This window comes from Sebastes umbrosus, chromosome 13 (genome assembly GCF_015220745.1).
Source record: "Sebastes umbrosus isolate fSebUmb1 chromosome 13, fSebUmb1.pri, whole genome shotgun sequence".
Classification (NCBI taxonomy): Eukaryota; Metazoa; Chordata; class Actinopteri; order Perciformes; family Sebastidae; genus Sebastes; species Sebastes umbrosus.
Genome location: NC_051281.1, coordinates 30264005 through 30283141, shown reverse-complemented (window position 1 = coordinate 30283141; position 19137 = coordinate 30264005). Strand labels below are relative to the sequence as shown.

Below are 19137 nucleotides of genomic sequence, written 5' to 3'. Positions count from 1 at the left end.
GATTAATCCCAATTAAGTATTTGAATTGATTGACAGCCATAAATCTAATATGAAAGGTTAGTGTACATTCTGTTTATTTACTGATGAGAGGAAAGAGCCTGTTAACTCTGCATAAATGTATATTGTTTAACCGATGAGAGGAAATGAAAAGAGTGAGATAGCCTGTTAACGCCGCCTAAATGCATTCATCCGTAAGTATTTGACATTTGTTTGATGTTTTCAGTAACACATGCATGAAACAAAGTTTTATTTCTTTAAAATTGCTGCTTTACCTGTTCAAGATAATATAAGGTGATTCGAAAATGGCAGTAGAAATGGTTACGAATGTTCATTTTTACACACATATTGGCTCTCCTCAGGATTAATAGATCAGACCTATCGTAGATTGGGTAACAATGGTTTGTCCTTTTTATAAAGTGGGTCCCCAGAAAAAAGGTTTGAGAAACACTGGTTTAGAAGACAACATGATACCAACAGACTTATTTCTGATTAGACGAAGACTAATATAACCATTCATATAACAGATGAAAAGCTTTGGCTACAAACGTGATTGTATAGTAATGTAACTGGAATGGAGCACATGGGGGAGCTGGTTAATAAGAGTGTCTGATGCTGAAGTCAAAATTAAACTATGTTAAAAAAAAAAAGTTTGATTCATCGTATTCTTTTTTCCAACAGTTTCTTTGGACACCTAACTTTAAGTCCGAGCTCTAAGAATATGGAAACACAGGCCGTGGCTTCTAGTACTTGTGCAGCCTTGTTTACTCATCATTTATATTTGAAGGTCATTTCACGAAGCTCAACAACAAAACCTCATCAGCAACATGGATTTAATGAAATTAAATACAATTTACATTTTACAAACATGTACACGTGTAACGGTAAACAAAATGAAATGCATCTATTAATATAAAGCTTTTATACAGGACATATGAAAGACATAAAGGGAAGTCTCTCATATTAATGATACAATATCACAACTGTTAGAAATCACAGTCTATTGAGCATTGAAGGTCATCCTTTCAGCTGCATCTCAGCCATCAGTGGATGACTTTCACACAGTTGTCATGGAGACCTTGGTGGACCTTGAGTCAAGTCTTGTTTCTGCAGGTAGAACTTGTTATTGTAAATTGTTTCCAATGTATTTTATCAGTGCTCCATAAATAGTAAATACCTCTCTTTTCAGAATGTAAACAAGCATTAGAGATACATTGGAAAAACATTCAATTTGTAATTTGTGACCATGACTTTATAAAAAAATATTTAGCTTAAATTCGGTGTAACCACAACATCTGGTCTTTACATACTAAAGAGACCAATAATTTGACGGCACAACAGAATTCCAGAGACCTCTCTGAGGACGACAGGGAGTATGTTTGGATATCACTGAGTGATTTACTACAGCTGTGTACTGTATATGATTTATTACTGGCAATAATGCCACTTCTGAATGATTGTCTATGAAACTGTTACAGCTGTTAAAGGAGGACTACGCCCATTTTCAAACTCCATACATGTTATTCCTGTGGTCTGAGACAGTCCAAATAATATCAGAAAACATGAACAACTCCCTCCCAAATCCAAAAACTAGAGTGCTAAATCTCAAATGTGTGATGTCATAGTGTATAAAGTGTGGAGCTGCTCCATTGGGAGAGATGTTATAGAGAGGCAAAGTCCCGCCTCTTCCGGTGGACCACCATGGGACCTTATTTCAGACAAAATATGACCGGTAGTCAACGACGAGAGACGTGATTCATGATCCTGTTTGAATTGCGCCATGAATCACACATGAGATATTTGTTGATTTAAAACATCATTTTGCAAGTCAAGAAAGTCTCAGTTTGTTGTAACTGTTGAAGTATCAGACTTTGAAAGACTAACTGTTACACACCCAAAAGTCGAGTAAGTGACGTCTCTTTCTCTGAAGCTACGATGTCTGTGTGTTTCCTACTGGGATGAACTCACCATCAACAGGTCTCGCTCGTTCTTCTTTTCCCGGCTGATAAAAAGAGCAGGAGTCGCTGGATAAAACACATCAGGTCAGATAACGTTACATTTGTGCGTGTGGAACATAGCTAAGTTAGCTAGCTGGCTAGTGTTGGTGACTGTAGTTCACTGAGCGGCTTCACACCAAACTAAATGATACTATGACAAACTGAGACTTTCTTGACTTGCAAAATTATCTTTTAAATTGACAAACATCATCTGTGTGATTCATGGCACAATTCAAACGGGCGCAAAAAATGATTTGTCTCTCACCGTTGACTACCGTAGATATTTTTTCCAAAATAAAGTCCCATGGTGGTCCAACAGAACGGGAGGGACTTCGCCTCTCAATAGATGACACAGAGAGCACCTATAGGGGAATGTTCTGAGTATATGGGAACACTTTGTGTTTCACAACTGAGAACACTGCGACAGAATAAAGCTCATTTGGGTATAAAAAAGAAACCGAACATTCTGTGGGTCCATTAAATCAGTCTCCCGTTCATCGTCTACGGAACAGCTTCAGACTTTATCCCCTATGACATCACTAGTTTGAGACTTACATCTCTGGTTTCTGGCTTTGAGAGAGAGCAGCTCATGTTCACACATATTGATGGAACTTTCCTCGACCATTGAAATAACATATTGGAATTCTTCATTTAGGTGGTGTTCCCCTTTAAATTGTAAATTGATCGTTGACACATCTACAGCAGTCTGCTAAAAGCTAATTACATATTAATGTAATAACAACTGGCTGAACCAATCATACAAAGGACCATTTCTCACTCCTGAGCAATGCACACTGGAATGATGCTACATTCAAGGAATAATCTTGTATCCTGGTATTTAATCCTCCTTTTGCGCAACATTGAAACGTACTAGAAGACGAGCATGGGGAGCAGGTTGAGTCTGGGGTTTACTGGTTGTTTCCTCCAGAATGACAATAGGTGCATCTCTAAGAGAACACCAGCTGCTCATGTTAACAATCACAGGACAAACCGAGCTGGGCTGAGTTACATAAATATGGCACATCTGGCCTCTAATGCTCATATTACTGAAATTGATCTATTTATATCAATATAAAGTACCAGTTTACAACTCCAAAAAGGTTTTCAGTGGCTGAAATGTATGGCTGCACCCTCTCTCCTAAAACTGCCCAGACTGCAGGTCCTGTCTCCAACTCTTACTATATTAATAATAGCCCTTACGGGCGGCTGGTTAGCTCAGTCGGTAGAGCGAGCGCCCATGTAAATGCCAAGGCTCAGTCCTAGCAGCGGTGGACCCGGGTTCGAATCCGGCCTGTGGTCCTTTCCGCATGTCACTTCTCTCTCTCCCCCTTTCCAACACTCTATCCACTGTCCTATCAATAAAATGCTTAAAAATCACCCCAAAAAATAACTTTAAAAAAAAAAAAAAATAATAACCCTTACAGTACCAATATATGGCTAATATACTCTCCGGAGCACGGCCATCAAAACATAGGAGCTCGTATTTCCGTCAGTTGGTCCCCGACTCCGACAGTTTTAAATGACATTCTCCTACTCTACAGGTCTACCAAGTCACACATCTGCTTTCATACAAATGTAAACACACACAGTCACTCTGTGCATTCGGCTATCTCTGTGCCGTCCACAAGCAGCGTGTGAATGATCCCGTCTCGCCTCTTCCCGCTGCTCACGGCCTTCACGCAGCAGTTGTGGTCTCCGAGTGTGAAATGGGTTTCCGTGCCGTCGTCCACAAACTCCCCCTGCAGGTGCGAATCAGACAAAACAGTGGACTGAGAAAGTGGTCGTTCAGTTCCGTATTGTCGGCTCTGAAGCTGCTCTCATATGCAGACTAGGGCTGTCAAAGTTAACGTGATAATAACACGTTAACGCAAATTTGTTTTAACGCCACTAATTTCTTTAACGCATTAATGCAACTTGACATTTTTAGGTTGTAGCGGGCTCAGTTTTAAAGCTAGATACTGGCATCATATGAAACTAGAAAACCTCAGGAATCCATCGGTACCAACCATGTCATACTAGTTGTTATGAAGGAGGTTAATGGGTTCTATGGGTACCCACGAGTCTCCCCTTTACAGACATGCCCACTTTATGATAATCACATGCAGTTTGAGGTAAGTCATAGTCAAGTCAACACACTGACACACTGACAGCTGTTGTTGCCTGTTGGGCTGCAGTTTGCCATGTTATGATTGGAGCATATTGTTTTATGCTAAATGCAGTACCTGTGAGGGTTTCTGGACAATATCTGTCATTGTTTTGTGTTGTTAATTGATATACAATAATAAATATATACATATATTTGCATAAAGCAGCATATATGCCCACTCCCATGTTGATAAGAGGATTAAATACTTGACAAATCTCCCTTTAAGGTACATTTTGAACAGATAAAAAATGAGACAATCGTGATTAATCGCGATTAAATATTGTAATCAAGTGATAGCCTTAACTACAGGCTGTTTGAGGCTTTTTACCCACAGACATTGTAGAGTTTATAGTGCTGTGGTTTCTGACTTTAGGAGACGTGTATTCACAACTTGTTGATTTAGTATTAACATATGACTTCTTAAATTAAGTGGTGTATCCTTTGTTGTATCACAAATCAGTATCAGTTACTGTCACTTACTGCAGTCTCAATGTTTTGTCCATTACACCAAACATCCATCGTGTCTTTCTCTGAAAGAAAGTAAACAGACACTGAATCAATGAAACATGCTGCTGCTGGACAATAAAAGTAAGTGATGTGACCCAACAGTTAAAGCAGCAGTGGGTAGAAATAAAGCAAATATGATTACAAAAAGTTATTTTTATAAAATGGTCACTATATCCTGACAATAGTGCATGAGACAGGTAATCGGAAAAAAAACATGTGTCTCTGTGTCCTCCGGTGCTCCTAACGGCATCCACAAGATTTCACAGACCGGAGGAAAACAACCAATCAGAGCTGATCTGGAGTCTTGCCGTCTCTGAGCAGCTGTCAATCACTCACAAACTCTGATCAAACGGTCAAATATGAATCAATATTCTGTTACTGCAATGCCTATTTCTCACGTAAAATGTTTTCAGAAACATCTTGTAGTGTAGATCAGTTGAGGAAACACCAAAGCACCGCCCACCAGCCGGAGCACAGCCAATAGGAACGCTCTCTCTCTCTCTCTGAAATGACCTGTGATTGGTCAAAATCTCCCGTCATGGGCTAGATTTTCTGAAACCGGAAAACAGAGCCATGAGGAGGAGCAGAAGTCTAGAGAGAGAGTTTGATCTACATAAAAATGTCCGATCTAACTTTTCTATGGGACAAGAAAGGCTAATGGATTCCCTTAACACCACGCAACGGCATCATGAAGCTGGTTATGATCGTTATGTTGTTATCAACAACAACTGAACTCATTGACCATGATGCCACAACCATTTATTTGTGATACTGTATCGCCTACATATTTTCACCACTCCAGTGAATTATTTACATTCCTTTATTGTTGAGATATATAGATATTTACTGCACCATAATGTACAGCACTCTGTATCGGCCGATACCCAAAGCCCAGGTATTACTAACGTTATCGGGACTGAATAAGTCAGAAGGGTGCATCCCTTCTTACAGTATGTGTTGCACACGCTTCAGGTAGCATGCCGCCTGATCAGCTGTAAGCAGTATAATTATAAGAAGGATTAACTCGATGACAGAGGTGGCTGAAGATGGCGTGGGGCTTAAAGCTGTTAAAGAGCTTAACCTCTGCTCCGACATAATATCAGTGGGTAGTTCTGAAGGGGCAGAAATCACACTATGCAAAATATCAATCCAACATCTATCCTGCTTGATGATGCCAACAAACAAATAAACCCAGACACTAATGGAACTCCAAAGAGGGTTCACACCACATCATAATAACCAATGAATAGATGATGATTGATGGACAGACACAGAGAGGCTCACCCAGGACCACCCTGCAGTCAGTGCCGTCCAAGTTGAGAACCCACGTGCTGGTGACCTTTGACCTGTTCTCCATGTACTTCTTCAGGCTCTTCCCGTTGATCTCCAACGTGTACTCGTAGGCGAACCCACTGACTGCATCGACGTTGATGGTTGCTTTGGTGTCTGATTTGCCCACGTTGAATGTCTCCTTCCCTACAAGTTTGAACATCCAGTCCCGTCTCAGGATCTCCTGCAGTGTGATGGATCAATCAGAAATCAACAGCTGACCTTGTAATGAGAAGCTGTCGTTAATAAAAGGGGTCAGGTTTTATAATGAGAAGCAGTCTCTCTCCTGGCTCGCAGCACTAAAGATCCATACCTTTCCATCAACGTAGATGACCCTCTTTCCGGTGGTCGTGCCATGTTCAAACTCGATCCTGTGGACTCCATCACTCAGTGCCACCTCCCACACACCAGCCAGATCATTGGACATCATCCTGTCTTCAGAGCCTGCTGGAGACAACCAATAACACAGTTACACTACTACTGGAGAGGACCAATAACACAGTTACACTACTGCTGGAGACGACCAATAACACAGTTACACTACTACTGGAGAGGACCAATAACACAGCGACACTACTGCTGGAGACGACCAATAACACAGTTACACTACTACTGGAGAGGACCAATAACACAGCTACACTACTACTGGAGAGGACCAATAACACAGTGACACTACTGCTGGAGACGACCAATAACACAGTTACACTACTGCTGGAGAGGACCAATAACACAGTGACACTACTGCTGGAGACGACCAATAACACAGTTACACTACTACTGGAGAGGACCAACAACACAGTGACACTACTGCTGGAGACGACCAATAACACAGTTACACTACTACTGGAGAGGACCAATAACACAGTGACACTACTACTGGAGAGGACCAATAACACAGTTACACTACTGCAACCAATGACACAGCTACACTCAAGCTGCAGACGACCAATAACACAGCTACACTACTACTGGAGACGACCAATAACACAGCTACACTACTACTGGAGACGACCAATAGCACAGCTACACTACTACCGGAGATGACCAATAACACAGTTACACTACTACTGGAGACGACCAATAACACAGCTACACTACTACTGGAGAGGACCAATAACACAGTTACACTACTGCTGGAGACGACCAATAGCACAGTTACACTACTGCTGGAGAGGACCAATAACACAGTGACACTACTACTGGAGACAACCAATAACACAGCTACACTACTACTGGAGACAACCAATAACACAGCTACACTACTACTGGAGACAACCAATAACACAATTACACTACTGCTGAAGACAACCAATAACACAGCTACACTACTACTGGAGACAACCAATAACACAGTTACACTACTGCAACCAATGACACAGCTACACTCAAGCTGCAGACGACCAATAACACAGCTACACTACTACTGGAGACGACCAATAACACAGCTACACTACTACTGGAGACGACCAATAGCACAGCTACACTACTACCGGAGATGACCAATAACACAGTTACACTACTACTGGAGACGACCAATAACACAGCTACACTACTACCGGAGACGACCAATAACACAGTTACACTACTGCTGGAGACGACCAATAACACAGCTACACTACTACTGGAGACGACCAATAACACAGTTACACTACTGCTGGAGACGACCAATAACACAGTTACACTACTACTGGAGAAGACCAATAACACAGCTACACTACTACTGGAGACGACCAATAGCACAGCTACACTACTACTGGAGATGACCAATAACACAGTTACACTACTACTGGAGACGACCAATAACACAGCTACATTACTGCTGTAGATGACCAATAACACAGTTACACTACTGCTGGAGACGACCAATAACACAGCTACACTACTACTGGAGATGACCAATAACACAGTTACACTACTGCTGGAGACGATCAATAACACAGTTACACTACTACTGGAGAAGACCAATAACACAGCTACATTACTACTGGAGAGGACCAATAACACAGTTACACTACTGCTGGAGACAACCAATAACACAGCTACACTCAAGCTGTAGACGACCAATAACACAGCTACACTACTACTGGAGACGACCAATAACACAGTTACACTACTACTGGAGACGACCAATAACACAGTTACACTACTACTGGAGACGACCAATAACACAGTGACACTACTACTGGAGAGGACCAATAACACAGCTACACTACTACTGGAGACGACCAATAACACAGTGACACTACTACTGGAGACAACCAATAACACAGCTACACTACTACTGGAGACGACCAATAACACAGCTACACTACTACTGGAGACGACCAATAACACAGTTACACTACTACTGGAGATGACCAATAACACAGCTACACTACTAATGTAGACGACCAATAACACAGCTACACTACTGAATGTGCATGGATCAGATGCATGGATCAGATGATCAGATGCATGGCTGACGGTCAACGCTGTTGTTTACCGTGCCAGCAGACAAACTGGGCTGATGTTAGTCAGTTAATAACAAAGACGGTGAACCTAATGCTACTTGTCAGTGCAGGTTGAAGTGTATCTCCAGCTGTATACTATAATATGACTACCTCAGTACAGTAACTACAGCGCATAGCGTTAAAACATGAACATGACTTTACTGGTCACAGAAACATGGCTGTGGAGAACATGTGAAGCTGTCGCAGTTTGTTGCATTACAACTTCCGGTGGCAGGCTTGCCCTTTCAAAATAACAGTGTTTGAAATAAAAGAGTCTACTTTTGGTGTTGAGTGTTCTCGTCTGTGGTTTCTAACAAAACACTCACTTAAAGCTGAAGTAGGCGAGATTGGAGCAAATATGATTAAAAAAACGTATTTTTTGTGTGTGTATAAAACTCTGCTCCGGTGCTCCTAACGGCATCTGCTAGATTTCACAGACCGGAGGAAAACAAGCAGTAAGAGCTGATCTGAGGTCTGCTGTCCAGCTGCCGTCTATGAGAGGCGGCTGTCAATCACTCACAAACTCCAACCAAACGGTCAAACTAGGCAGCGCTGATCAAATATGAATCAATATCATGTTACTGTAATGCCTATTTCTCTCCTCAAATGTTTTCAGAATCATCTTGTAGTGCACTGTTTAGCTGTAAAATGAGAAAGTTTGTGATGCCGCTGCCATTGTGAAATCTGTTGAAGGAACGCCAAGTTCTGGTGACATGACCAGAGCACAGCCAATAGGAACGCTCTCTCTCTCAAATGACCTGTGATTGCTCAAAGTCTCTTGTCACAGGCTAGATTTTATAAAGCCTGAAAACAGAGGAGGAGCAGAAGTCTAGTTTTCTCTCAGAACACTTGAATTACAATATGCTGAAAGGTTATTATGGAATTTTTGCCCAATAATGCCAAAGATATACTGCCTACTGCCACTTTCATGACAAAAACAAATCATTAGCCTTACTATGTGACAAATATTCAACAGAATAGGTCATGTGGTACAAAACTATTGATGTAGAAATCCTATTAATGTATCATTTTCACATCTACAACGTTATATCGACATTTCCAAAGTGTTTTAACTAAGGCATATTTACTCTTCAGAAAGACAAGTCATGTGACAGGTACAGATGGATCCTCTTTAAGCTTTACAAAGCACTTAAACATTAGTTTCCATTATATCATTAATAGGTTGACATAAGGCTTGTAGTGGTTAGCTGGCCTCAATAAACTGGGATTTTATTTTGAAAAGAAACCGGAAGCATCACTGCGTCGGTCAATCATATGTCGGCTAACTTGTCTGTAGCTCTGACCGCTAACGTTAGCTTCTCTACTATAAGAGGATCACGGTAGACATCAGCTCATTAATATCATCTTTCAATATACATTATGATTACCTTACTGCTCCTGAAGGAAGCGCTCTAGCTCAGCTCAGCTCAGAGGTTCACAGATGATCAGCAGGACACTGTAGAGCAGTTTATTCACAGCTAGTCAGCTAGTTAGCTACTGCAGAGTCAACACACGAGCTGCGACTATGCTGTTACCATGGAAACATGATATATCCGCCTACGTACAGGCTTGACCACGCCCACTGGGCGGGGGGGGGGGGGGGGGGGGGGGGGGGGGGGGGCACTTATAAACTCTCATTGAGGATAGTGATGGGAATTCCGTCTCTTTTTAGTGAGCCAGATCATTTGGCTCAGCTCACCAAGAAGAGCCGGCTCTTTCGGCTCCCAAACGGCTCTTCGTTTTACCACTTCTGCGTTTTATAATTTAGCCAAATTTAGCGCTGTTTTAATTTTTGATCAGTATGTGTGCAAATATATCACTTAAATTATTTAATATATTATGTTTATACTAAACTTTATAATTTACAGAATACCATAATTTTACATGCTGCTTCGTTTTCGACTGTCACTCGTCTTGTCTGCTATTCGCGCACCAAACTCCTCTCTCTCTTTCTCTCCTCCTCTCCCTCCTGCTCTGTACCTGTAGACCATCAGCGCGCCGTCCCTCCCTGCCCCTCCCTGCTTGATGGTATGATCCATGTCTGTCATCACCTGATTGGTGGCACTGACATCATTAAGTCACAGTCAGCGTATGGAGTGCCCGTGGCGCGGAGAAGATCATCCTATCATTCTGCCTTAAATTAATTAAAGAAAAGAAAAAAAAAACGTCTCTCGGACGGGAGCGGGCTCTTATCGTTCACTTAAAAGAGCCGGCTCGTTCGCGACCGACACATCACTAGTGTTGTGTGTTGTAGCAAGAAGAGGAAAGCAGTGATGAAACATTAGCCAGGGAGGTTACCAACTTTCAAAAACCAGCTAGAGTGAGATTCTGACTTTTAAAGGAGGTAGCTAACCCTACTATATATATTTCAGGTGAGCTTGACCAGCTACAGCAGTAAAATGCTCAGGACATTAATGCATCAGAAATAATAATCCAATAACACTCACATGGGCCATTTTCTGAATTGAGTACTTTTACGTTCGGTACTTTTCCTATTGTGACATGTGAAAATGACGTCCTTCAAAAATGCCTGTGTGAATACTTCAGCCATCAGCACTGCCCTCACACAACTAGTCCATGCATTTATCTTCAGCCGACTTGACTACTGTAACGGCGTCTTTACTGGTCTTCCTCAAAAATCGATCAGACAGCTGCAGCTGATTCAGAACGCTGCTGCTAGTCTTCACTAAGACCAAGAAAGTGGATCATATCAGTCCAGTTCTGAGGTCTCTACACTGGCTCCCTGTCACTCAGAGTCCTCACTAAGACCAAGAAAGTGGATCATACCGGTCCAGTTCTGAGGTCTCTACACTGGCTCCCTGTCTCTCAGAGAATTGATTTCTAAATACTCCTGCTGCTTTACAAAGCACTAAATGGTTTAGGGTCAAAATACATTTCTGATCTTCTGCTATGTTCTGAACCATCCAGACCTCTCAGGTCATCTGGATCAGGTCTGCTTAGTGTCCCCAGAGTCAGACCTAAACATGCAGAAGCAGCGTTCAGTTTTTATGCACCAAATATTTGGAACAAGCTCCCAGAAAACTGCAGGACCTCCAACTCTGAGTTCTTTTAAATCAAAGCTTAAAACTTTCCTGTTTGCTGCTGCCTTTTATTAAACCAGATAATGATCTTATACTGCACTATAACTTTTACTCTTGTGTGGTATACTCTATTTTAGCTTCTATTCTAGCTTTTATTTTTAGCTTGTTTTTATTTTCTAATCTTTAACATTTTTATGACTGTTTTAATTATGTCTAAATGTTATTTTGCACTTTGTCGCAATGTTCTTGAATGTTTATGTAAAGCACTTTGAATTGCCCTGTTGCTGAAATGTGCTATACAAATAAAGCTGCCTTGCCTTGCCTTGCCTTGCCTCACAGGTATTTATTCTGGCTAATTAGACCTCTGCTCAGGTTATAGTTGCTGGAGCTCTGTAGCAAATTACCTGATGGCACCAATCTCTGTGCCTATTAGAAAATGTAAGTTGTCCCACCCCAACAAGTTCAATGATTGAATGATTTGGTGGAAAACAGCTCCATCTTCTGGCGAGAAGGGCCTTATGTCTAATGATATGGGATGGCCTCATCTCATTTAAAGTGGAAATGAAACGTTGAACCAAGTTAAGCTGGTTTACTAAATGGATTTCCACTCTAATGAACCATTTTAAAACAAACATGACAAATGTCAGCATTTAAGAGAAAAAAGAAGATCTGTTTCATCTTTCCTGCAGCTTTCGTGACAATAGCGCCGCCATGTTGCAGTACCCTGGCCTGTGACGTCACCAGGTCGGTTGGCTCAGCTGAGTTACACAAATACAACGGTAGAGACCATGAAAGACGAGGACTGAGGAGATACAGAACAGAAGAAAATAAAAAAGGGGACACTATTGTGTTGTTCCTGGATGTAAAGATGAGTTTTACAATGTTAAAAACCAAGGACAAAACAATTCATTTCATAACCTGCTGCTGAAACACAGATCAGTAACGTTACTGCAGCGCTGTAGTGGCACTGAAAGAGTCCTCCAACAGGTACTGAGTCCAGCTGCAGCTGACTGTCTCTCCATCTCCCGTCCTCTCCCCTCCATGATCACCTGTCTCTGTCTCCCCATCTCCTGTCCTCTCCCCTCTCTGATCACCTGTCTCTGTCTCCCCATCTCCCGTCCTCTCCCCTCTCTGATCACTTGTCTCTGTCTCCCCGTCTCCCGTCCTCTCCCCTCTCTGATCACCTGTCTCTGTCTCCCCATCTCCCGTCCTCTCCCCTCTCTGATCACCTGTCTCTGTCTCCCCATCTCCCGTCCTCTCCCCTCTCAGATCACCTGTCTCTGTTTCCGACTGAGGAAAGACCACACATGGTTTAGGGTTTAAGGATTTATTTTAATCCAAGCATAAATCTACATTTCATCTGCTTTTACAACCAGTACTATTTTTTGCACTACCAAGCCATTTCTATAAGAGTTCCATACTGTATATTAGATAAATGGGAATTTGTAAGTACACTACACATACATGTTGGGTTATATATCTTAAAAATTGCATTTCAGCATAACTGAACACTGAACTATTAGAAATCACTCAGAAGAGTAGGCTTTATTAAACTTGTTGTTTTAATGAGTTTTGCAGAAACAGCAGAGCATAACAGAATAATGATTCATATGATTAGACAATAACATTCCACCCCTTCCATGTAATTTGTTTCACAATCATGACAACTGCACAATTTCTCATGAAGAAACCCTTCTTCTCTGTTATATCAACCACAGAGCCACCCACATGCACACACACCATAGCCACACGTAGCCTGCTACCTGCACATGACAACATACCCATGTGATCGGATAAGCATATATCTTGACATAAGAAAAAAGTTGCTGGACGGTAAGAAAAAGCAGTCATCAAAGAGACAGTCACTACCTGGTTTTTGAAATCCGAAAGCTGATTTCACCACTTCTTCCTGTTTGAAAGATTGAGATGTCTGATTATGAAAAAAATACTTTTGTTTTCACTTCTGTCTGGCATAAGGACAAAAACAAGAAGTTGTTAACTTCTTTTTCTTTTTGTTCGAATTAAAAGATTGCAAAATAAGAAAATGGCTCTCCAGTGATGTCCACAATGTCTCAGAATCCAAAAATGATATTATTAAAAGACTCAAAGGGCTTTCTTTTCATGAAAAACTACACAAATGTACTTGTACGTGTACACGTGGTGGGCCACATCTTCCTCCACTGACAACTGATTTATATTTTTGAGGTTGAACAACCAGGTTTTCTTTTTCTGGAGTGCAAACTTGCTGGACTCAATAATTACACTTCAAACATGGTTAAATCACTCAGCATCAAAAGACATCAAGGCAAGGTTCTTTTTTTTTTTTAAAATACCCTCTTAAGCTAAAGGGTACACATCTGGGTTGTGACCGGATCCTAAAGCAAGCAGACATCCTGCTAAAGCTTTGAAGCGACGATCCACTTTTAAAGGGGACATATCATGCTCATTTCCAGGTTTGTACTTTTATTTTGGGTTTTTACTAGAACATGTTTGCATGCTTTAATGTTCAAAAAACACATTATTTTTCTCATCTGTCTGTCTGAATTGACCTGTATTCACCCTCTGTCTGAAATGCTCCGTTTTAGCGCCTGTCTCTTTAAGGCCCCCTCCCGAAATACCCAGTCTGCTCTGATTGGCTTGCAAGAAAAATATGGAAAGGTAGTTCTCAAGCCGTGGGTGGGGATCAAGCCCCCAGGAAGAGTGCCAGGCATTGAAGCAAAATTTTGTAGTGGTCAAACGGTGGTACTACAACTTCCGTGTTCATCATGTGATGCCTTTGGGCCCAAAAATACTTTTTCCCATAGACTTACATTGGGAAAGACACGTCTGCAAGTCGGCGGATAACTTTTTTGAGGTAAATCAACTTGAGCCCTCATTTTAAATCATTAGGTCCTAAAAGTTGCAAAATGCATTAATTGCTGAAACCAGAGTTATTTCCCTTCCTCCGTTCATGTAAATGAGACTGAGGCTGGAGCGAGGGCTGGGAGGCGGAGTTAAAGAAAAACACTACTGCTCCTGCTCTATGGGCCCAATGGATGTGGAAGATCGCCGGAAGATCCGGGTACTTTATCACTCGGCAGTCGAGCCATTTTGGCTTCATGCGCCACTGAGCAACTCTCATAGGAATGAATGGGAGCCCGCTTCCAACGCTGTATCCAGTTAGTGGAGATACTCAGATGGAGAGCGGTATATTCTAATGAGCCTGCATGTGACATAGGAAGGGGAGCCACATATGAATGTCTTGTTGAATCACATGTTTTCTGATCTAGACAGCCCACAAAAAACTGACTGGGTTGTCTTATGTCACAGTTTGTGGGTTGGTAGACGCTCCAGATACCCAAATGTATGTGCACAAGCACTGAAAAAGAGTTTTTCATGATATATCCCCTCTTTACTTTAGTACCAGCCATGTGAACCATGTACATCCTTGGTGTTATTAGTTAAGGCAATAAAACATTAGAGGATGGCATGGTTTAGTTTGACATTTTGGGAAATAAGCGTATTCAATTTTGAAGAGTTGTTTGAGAAAATACTCCTCTCATGTCTGTCTATTCAACATAAGGCTATACAGCCAGCAGCCGGTTAGCTTAGCTTAGCTTAGCTTAGCATAAAGACTGGAAACAGAAGGAAACAGCTACCCTGGCTCGGTCTAAAGGCCCTGACACACCAAGCCAACGGTCGGCCATGGAACAGTTTGGGGCCGTCGGTGAGCATTCGTCGGTCCTAGTCTAGAATTCACTCTGATTGTCGATTCAGCTTAAACTAATCAGTGCTCGAGAAGAGAAACAGAAGTGAGGAACGCTGCTTATTTCATGTACGTATTGTAACAACGGCTTGTATATCTGCAGTCCTCGGTCTTCCAGTTTCCCTTTTTGAATGACAAATACAGACTACCGCCACCTGTTGTTGTGGAGAGTTATTTCATGTCACGCAGGAGCAGAACGTACGTGGTAGTTGGCCGTCGGCTGCAGTCTTTGCGGTGTGTTCGAGTGCAACTTTTTAGCCGAGACAAAAGGTGACGCAACTGGTGGCCTTTATCGCCGCTTGTTCTTTCATGTCGGGTTGGTGTGTCTGGGCCTTAATGGGAACAAAATCTACCTACCAGCACCTCTAAAGTCAAATGTTACTGCTCCCAGGCCAAAAAATACTTTGGTACATAAACATCTGTAAAACAGCAATTTGCCATTTTTAAACTTAGGTTTTTGTACGGATTAAACACAGGAGATATAACTTGCTAATTAGTGACCTTTAGAGGTGTTGGTAGGTGGAGTTTGTTACCTTTGGACAGAGCCAGGCTAACCCTGTTATTTACATGGTAGCAGAGGTGTTTCTAGATCTGGTGCTCCCTGCACTGTTGACAGATCCCTTCCTGCAAGCCATCTGGAGCCTCTTGCTGATGAGCCTGTGTTTGTGAAGAGCTGAGAGCAGCTGGTTACGGAACTTCTCCCCAATGAAGGCGTACAGCACTGGATTCACTGCACAATGCATGAAGGCCAACACTTGGGTCACCTTTAGCACCACTTCCACCGTGTAGACAGTTTCACATGTCTCCACTGCAAGTGAGCTGCCTCGTATGAGTGTGTCGATCAGTACGGTGATGTTATAAGGCAGCCAGCACAGAACGAATGCAAACACCACCGCCAGGATGACGCGTATGGCCTTATGCTTTTGTTGATTACGTGTGTGAAACAGCGTCACCACAATCCAGCCGTAGCAGACCGCCATCACCACCAGTGGCAGGAAAAAGCCCATCGTATGGCGCAGAACAAGCATGCCCACACGCCAGTGGTCGCTGCTTTCGCCAGTTATGTTTTCGTAGCAAATGGTCTGGCCCAGTTCTTTATAATGCAAGCTCTCCCTCTGGATTGCCACGGGTAAGGATAGTAATCCCGCCACCAGCCACGCCACACTGCACACCCATTTCACCACCCAGTGATGGGAGGGCAAGACACGTGTAGCTCTCACAATGGCAAAGTGACGGTCTACACTGATGCATGCCAGCAGGAAGACACCACTGTATACCGACGCCTCCTGGAAGCCTGAAAGGAGTTTGCACGGGAAGTTGCCGAAGATCCAACCAGAATGAGCGTTGACGGCCCAGAACGGGAGGGTAAGACAGAAGAGAAGGTCCGCCACCGCCAGGTGCATCAAGTAGATATCTGTGCTGGATCTGCCTTTCTTCATTTGACAAACCACATAGACAACTACACTGTTGCCCACCACGCCGAGGATGAACACGACGATGTAGGCGATCATCAGGCCCAAGCTGTTAAATCCAGGCGCAGTTGTACTGCAAGGAGCAGATGGTTCATACTCATACTCGTATGTAGAATTGTTAAGGGAATTGAAGAAATATTCAAGGCCAGGTTCCTCTGTTGATAGCAGCTAAATAAAAACAAAATCATTACAGTTTGTACAGTTTGTAGCGGTAGAAGAAGTAGCAGACAGTTCAGTGTTGCCACAGTGGCATAGAGAATAAAAAAACACTGTTAAAGCAGCACTTGGCAACAGGTAATGGATCTTATAAGCCTAAATCACCAAAAAAGTGACTTACCAAATTGAGATAGTTAAGTTTTACCCTATAGAGCTCAACAGTGAGGTCCCGGAAGTGAAAATCCCATCCATATTCTGATTTGATTATTAGCCATAATGTTGTAACCATCCAAGGTAGATTTAACACGAGCTACGAGATCGTGGAACAATGGTATATGCTCCTGTAGAAGCCACATGTCCGTATAATATCAACCTTGTTTTCAGAAAAACATGTTTTATTTGCGATGTCATGGACAATTACTAAACTACCCACGATCCTAAGTGTAACAGCGACATCTCTGATTGGTGGAGCTCACTGTTACCATGGAAATGTTTACCGCACCTGCAAACGGCTACGGTACATGCTCGTACGTGCTGCTCCGTTGTCTGCTCCCGGATTTCAAACCGGGCCACCACGGCTTCTCGTTTGGAAACTTTCTCTTATAACGAAATGAGTTCACCGAAATGTGTTTCTGAAAATATTTGAGGCGAGAAATAAGGCCTGCAGTGACTGAATCTGTCTTCATTTTAGATCGACAGGTTTAGTTTAAATGTTTTTTGGTAGTTTCCAGGGGCGGTGAGTTGTCATTCGCAATGGTTTATGGAATGAGTAGTTCTTTCATTCTTAAAATAATTATGTACACAGTCTTATATCTGTGCCCTTTTTTTTTTCCCATTTTCCAATTATTATTATTTTTTTGCTCTGATTCAAATGTTTTATGGTAACAATTCATCTCGTAGCTGGTTGGCTTGGTTCCATGCTTAAAAGTCCTTATATAAGGATTTTCTGAAATGTTAATGGAGTCAATGAATGGGAGGCATTCAAAAAGTGGACAGTCACTGTTGAGCTGTATTTGCACAAATTATTATTATTATTATTATTATTATTAGTAGTATTTTAGTAAGGTATGGTCACTTGTGAGGTATCTTCTCGATACAGTATCAGAATGAAAGTTAGCTGCTGTAAAGGAATGGTTTGCCACTTTGGGAAATACACTCACTGCACTTTATTTTTCTTTATAGTTAGCTGTTTCCGTCTTTGTGTAAAGCTAAGATAAGCTAAGCTAAGCTAAGCTAAGCTAATCGACTGCTGGCTGTAGCCTTATCATGAATGGCTAGACATGAAAGTGGTATATTCTCATCTAACTCTCAGTAAGAAAGTGAATAAGCATACTTCCCAAAATTTAAAACATTCCCGCAACTTTCCATTGTAAAAAAAGAAATGTATATACAATTTCACGCCTGACTGATGTATGAAATTGCAAAATGCAGCTTTAATTATTTAAGATTTGACAAACTTATTTGGAAAAAGCTGAATATTTGAGTTTGAATTAGAATGAGCTTAATATCACCACTTTAGACGACAGAACTACACATCACTGTATCATAATAGCATATATTTAACATACAATTGTACTGAAAGTCAAAACAAACAATTTCTTAGCCTTATGTGTGTAGGTCTTATATCATTTGCTTGTTTACAACAAAAGTGAATGAAAAATTTGAATTTGAATGACAGTTCAATACCTTAACTACAACCTGACAATAACACAAACTCAGAAAGAATCATTGTTTACCTGTTTTTCCTCTTCTTGACTGATTACAACCAAAACACTGACGATCAAAAGTTGCAGCTTCATCTCTCCTATCTTGTTGCACACAGCTTAACAAGAATGAAGCTATTTGGCAAGGACTGTTGTCTTTACTCAGAGATGTGGTAACATGTGTGCTGGTGTTGGTATTGCTGATGATCTATTTGCAAATTGCGTCCCTTTAAGGGAAGTAAGCAAACCATAGATATTATGTCTTTCAAAACATAAATGTTTGATCTCATAGTTGGATGTTGGACGTGACAGGATGTTGATAAGTTGAACCTGCAGAACAGACGTGATAATTGGATAACAAAGAACTTGTTATGATCTGATGGTGTGTGAAAATTTCTTCTAACACTGTGTAAGATGCCCAGCTAGGAAATAAAGCAATTTACCTAGTAGAATATATCCATGTTGCTATACCATAATCACAAGAGTCCAACACAGTTACATCCATTTGTAATACACTATAGAGTAAGGCTGTCAATCGATTCAAATATTTAATAG

The 19137-nt window shown here is 41.6% G+C and overlaps 2 protein-coding genes across 4 annotated transcripts; both read right to left on the bottom strand.

The window, feature by feature from the left end:
- Positions 1 to 3407: 3407 nt before the first annotated feature.
- faima (Fas apoptotic inhibitory molecule a) lies at positions 3408 to 10017 on the bottom strand. 3 transcript variants are annotated; one of them, XM_037789099.1, is made up of 5 exons: positions 9854 to 10017; positions 6290 to 6423; positions 5932 to 6160; positions 4621 to 4670; positions 3408 to 3733 (listed from the first exon to the last, which is right to left on the bottom strand). In XM_037789099.1, the coding sequence occupies exons 2-5, from the start codon at positions 6404 to 6406 to the stop codon at positions 3584 to 3586; spliced, it is 546 nt and encodes a 181-aa protein (XP_037645027.1). In that variant the 5' UTR covers positions 6407 to 6423; positions 9854 to 10017; the 3' UTR covers positions 3408 to 3583. The 3 variants fall into 3 exon arrangements, with proteins under 3 accessions (XP_037645027.1, XP_037645026.1, XP_037645028.1); XM_037789098.1 differs by having other exon boundaries at positions 6290 to 6420; XM_037789100.1 differs by lacking the exon at positions 9854 to 10017 and adding an exon at positions 8459 to 8755 and having other exon boundaries at positions 6290 to 6420.
- Positions 10018 to 15421: 5404 nt separating this feature from the next.
- Positions 15422 to 18759, bottom strand: cxcr2 (chemokine (C-X-C motif) receptor 2). Its single transcript, XM_037789095.1, has 2 exons — positions 18616 to 18759; positions 15422 to 16891 (listed from the first exon to the last, which is right to left on the bottom strand). Exons 1-2 carry the CDS (start codon positions 18676 to 18678, stop codon positions 15815 to 15817), a joined length of 1140 nt encoding a protein of 379 aa, XP_037645023.1. The 5' UTR covers positions 18679 to 18759; the 3' UTR covers positions 15422 to 15814.
- Between the last annotated feature and the right edge of the window lie 378 nt (positions 18760 to 19137).

Bases quoted from the DNA above. Each gene is read 5' to 3' on its own strand.
- faima (XM_037789099.1), bottom strand. From the start codon at position 6,406: ATGATGTCCAATGATCTGGCTGGTGTGTGGGAGGTGGCACTGAGTGAT. The intron at 4,671-5,931 runs GTGAGCCTCTCT...ACTTTCTTTCAG, and splicing joins TGACTGCAGGGTGGTCCTGG to AGAAAGACACGATGGATGTT. The intron at 3,734-4,620 runs GTAAGTGACAGT...TCGCACCTGCAG, and splicing joins GACAAAACATTGAGACTGCA to GGGGAGTTTGTGGACGACGG.
- cxcr2 (XM_037789095.1), bottom strand. From the start codon at position 18,678: ATGAAGCTGCAACTTTTGATCGTCAGTGTTTTGGTTGTAATCAGTCAA. The intron at 16,892-18,615 runs GTAAACAATGAT...GTTTTTATTTAG, and splicing joins GTCAAGAAGAGGAAAAACAG to CTGCTATCAACAGAGGAACC.